Source organism: Carcharodon carcharias, chromosome 3, assembly GCF_017639515.1.
Source record: "Carcharodon carcharias isolate sCarCar2 chromosome 3, sCarCar2.pri, whole genome shotgun sequence".
Classification (NCBI taxonomy): domain Eukaryota; kingdom Metazoa; phylum Chordata; class Chondrichthyes; order Lamniformes; family Lamnidae; genus Carcharodon; species Carcharodon carcharias.
The window spans coordinates 76,343,740-76,347,825 of record NC_054469.1 but is presented as its reverse complement, the minus strand read 5'-3'; the positions used below and the strand labels follow the sequence as shown (position 1 = coordinate 76,347,825).

At 52.1% G+C, this 4,086-nt stretch overlaps 1 protein-coding gene across 1 annotated transcript; it reads right to left on the bottom strand.

The window, feature by feature from the left end:
• LOC121276014 (histone H2B-like) lies at nt 1-387 on the bottom strand. Its single transcript, XM_041183959.1, has one exon. The coding sequence runs from the start codon at nt 385-387 to the stop codon at nt 1-3; it is 387 nt and encodes a 128-aa protein (XP_041039893.1).
• Nucleotides 388-4,086: the final 3,699 nt, after the last annotated feature.

Here is a 4,086-nt window from a genome sequence, read left to right as displayed (position 1 = left end):
CTAAATGGAGTTGGTGTACTTGGTGACCGCTTTGGTGCCTTCGGACACGGCGTGTTTGGTCAATTCCCCCGGCAGCATGAGGCGGACGGCGCTCTGGAGCTCCCTGGCCAAGATGGTGCGGCGCTTGTTGTAGTGAATGAGGAGCGACGCCTCGGAGGCGATGCGCTCGAAAATGTCAATAACGAAGGAATTCATAACACTCATGGCCTTGGACGAGATCCTGGTGGAAGGGTGGACCTGGGTCAGCACCCTGTACACATAAATGGAATAGCTCTGCTTGCGAGATTTTCTCTGCTTCTTAGACGGCTTCTTGGTGACTTTAATCAGCGACTGTTTCGACGCCTTACGGGACGCACCGCCCTTCGTCGCAGCTGCCAGGTCAGGCATTGCACTCAACTCGGACCAACACAAAATTGCACAGCCTGGCCACGGGTGTTAATCACTTGTACATAATGTTCACTGTTGTCGATAAACTCCCAAGAATGTCTCCCTGCCTGTGGCTCCTCGTTCTGATGAGCAGTGTTCTTGTCACTCAGATGTGAAACCTTTCTGCACAAGATAAAGGCAGGTGTCTCAGTCCAGGGCCTCTTCCCTGTGCTCTGTGTGGCTTTCAGACCAAAATGATTGTCCAGTCTCACACTCCCTGGAAACGTTACTGATGCCTGCACCTTGGCAGTGCTTGGTCATTGCTGCCAGAATGTGGTCGGCAGACACCACAGAGTTCTCTCATACTCTCTGTGTGCTCACAGCACCTTTAAGGTGGCTGGCCCCCCTCACACCAGCATCTGCAATCAGTGATGCTGTGCTCCAGCTCCTGAAGGGCTGAGGTGCTGAAGGCAGACAGAGCATCAGATGCGTCTAAAGTTTCATGGCTGCGTCTCTGAGATGGCCATGATCATGGGGAACAAGTGAGCTGCCCTCAGCCAGAATGGAGTCAGACATTCTCAGAGGCTATGTGAAGATTTATGGAATGTTCTCACTGCATGTCGTCATCATCCTCCTGCAATCGAGCGAGTATTAGGGCCTCCACCGCATCTCTATGACAGGAGCATTCTCACAGACTGTATTGGCACAGCGATAAGCCAGACTGGAGTTAAACGTTCACAACTGCGATATGAGGATCTATGGGGACACCTCACTGCATGTCATTGTCACCCTCCACAAATCTGGCAGCTATGAGAGCCTCCCAAGTGCACCTGCCTCGTCTAGCCAGTGCAAGAGCCTCATCACCATCATCGTCACCACTGAGGACCCCCTCAACCTCATCCCCATTGGCGTCCTCCTCATCGGAGGAGATGTGCAGTTCCTCCATCTCCTCCTCAGCCAGCTAATCTCCCTATTGCAGCACGAGGTTGTAAATGGCGCAGCAGATGACAACAATGTGTGATACCCTCTGCGGACTGTATTGCAGGGTTCCACCAGACTGGTCCAGGCACCAGAACTGCACCTTCAGCATCCTGATGGTCTGCTGCACCAAGTTGCGAGCTGCAGCATGTGTCTCATCATAGCATTGCTCTGCTGCAGGCTGAGGCCGCTGCACGGGTGTCATCAGCTGCGGCCTCTGTAGGTAGCTCTTGTCCCCAAGGAGCCAACACTGCAGCCTCTGTTGACCCTGGAAGACTGCAAGGATCTGCGAGTGACTTAGGATGTAGACATCGTGCACACTCCCTGGAAACCATGTGCATATCTGCAGGATGTGTTTCTGGTGGTCGCACACCAGCTGCACGTTCAGTGAGTAGAAGCCCTTGTGGTTGATGAAGCCCACCCAGTGTAGCGACAGAGACCTGAATGCCACATGAGTGTAGTCAATCACACCCTGCACCTGTGGAAATCCAGAGATCAGGGTAAATCCAATGGGCCTTGCATCCTGGCTGCCCCGGTCCCGGACAAAATGCTCAAAGTTGTGTGCCATGGAGAGGATGGCATCCGTGACCTCATGGTAGGTGGTGGATTGTCAAATCCCACAGGAGGTCACCTGTGGAGTCCTGAAAGGAGCCACTGGCATAGAAATTGAGCACCGTGGTCACTTTCACAGCCACTGGCAGTGGATGCCCTCCATGTCCCCTTGGCGCCAATTCCTATAGTAAGTGGCAGATGTGAGTTATCAGGTCCCTAGACATGTGTAGTCATTGGCGACACTGGTTCTCAGTCATCTGCAGGAATGGCAGGCGGCATCAATAGACCCTGGGTGTCACTAGGCACCGACCAGCCACGGCTCGCTGTGAATCCTGGGCAGCGTGTGCGGGAGCTCCTGCTGTCCCTTCCTCATGAGGCTGCGGCTCCTGCCTTTGCGCAGCCAGGAGCCTCACTCGCTCTCTCCTCCCTCATCTATGATCTCTGTAGGCCATCAGGCATACAGCAATGTCACCAGGATCCATGATCCCTATGTGGTTCTCCTGCAGCATGAAAGAGAGAGAGAGAGACATGGTTATCATGGCTGTACTTAGCACCTTCCCTGGTCCTGTGTGACCGCTTCTTAATGCTTCCCGGGGAGTGCTGGTCACCCCTTGGATGGCCAGAAATGAGTGCACTGTTTGGCTGCCCTGTCAACTTGCTACATGGGGGACACTGGTCCAAACCAGGATGCTGAGATTGCAAGGGCCTGCGAACACCTCCAGCAATGACTGCTACACAGGCAACGTTGGTGAGGAGGTTGTACAACATATGCAGCCCAGCTGCTCCACGGTCCAATAAAGTGGTGGCGGATTCGAAGTCTGTGCTCGGGGTGGGGGGGGGGTTTGGTGGGGGCGGGGTGCGGGTAGGAGGGCGAGGGGGGCAGGGTAAGCTATGGAGTGCTTGGTGGCCCTTTGGCGTCTCCACATTGCTTGTGTGGGCGGGCAGGCTAGAAGCCTGACCCCAATCATATCACTGTGGCTGCGCCTGATCTGTCTCAGTTGTGGAGGCATGGTCAGTTTAAACAGGTGTCCCTAATGCGAGGCCAATTCCCTCACTTACTCTTCCCCCTACCTGTGTGCGGGGTGCAGCACCAGGTCAGCACTTGACCCCCACCCCCCACCCCAGCCTCAGCAGCTGCCTCCGAGGCCAGCCTGCACTTGCCCCCAGGCACACTCGCACCCCTCAGCAGTCACCTGCGGGGGGGCCAAGCATCAGTTTCTCCTGCACTGCCCACCCCACCCCCCACCCCCCCTCCCCAACAGTGCCCCTGAGACCTGTAAATAACAGGCGAGCTGTGGAGAAGCTGCTGCTCACTCACCTCAGTTCTCCCAAAGTGAAAACCGCCAAGTGCACGCTGCCTGTGTGCTGTTGTGAACCATTTCGGCCTGCTTTCCCACCGACGTGGACGGACAATATGGCAGGGTTCCAAGAGGTTCCCCACATGTTGGTTTCCTGATTCAGTGGTTGAACACAATCTTTAGACCTTATGCCAGTTCTTTTTCTGACATTGTATTCAATTAGTGATCAATTTATTCTCTAGGACTCCTCCTCATGGTATAAATTAGGCGATTCGAATCAGTCCAAACTATTAAATTACCTCCAGGCAGTATCTGCTCACTCTCCCGCATCTGTTTGATGAAGATGGTAGCTCTGTTGTAGTTATTTCTATAGTTATTCAAAATAATTTTGAACCTCCTTTTCAATTTGGTTAGGGAATTAATTGTAAACTTTAATCATTTCAGAAATGGGATTAACTGTAAATTAAAAGAATGAATCAGGAAATGTGGCTTTTACAGCCTCATGTGCATTTATACAGCTAATATTGGAAAAAGTACATCCTACAGTCCAAACATAGCACCCTTGTTGGTTGTATTAGTTATTGCAGCTTGTTGCTGACATTCACATTTTAGGATTTAAGTCACTGTGAAACCGCACAACAGCTGCAGCAACCAATTGACCCCAGCCGAACAGTGACCAAGACGAGAATATTTCTGGTTCCAGTATCAGACTAATCAGCCACCATCAGATGTACCAAGTGGTATGAACAGCTTCTGCCAAAGTACAACCGTACAGAAGAGTCAAGTGATTAAAGCCAAACAAGGAAAATGTATTAAATTCAAAAAAATCTATCAGATTTAGCAGAAGCTTTACGGGAGGAAGAGCCAATTAAAAATAGACAAGTCTCTGTAA

Excerpts from the sequence above, each read along its gene's own strand:
- LOC121276014 (XM_041183959.1), bottom strand. The coding sequence starts at position 387 with ATGCCTGACCTGGCAGCTGCGACGAAGGGCGGTGCGTCCCGTAAGGCG.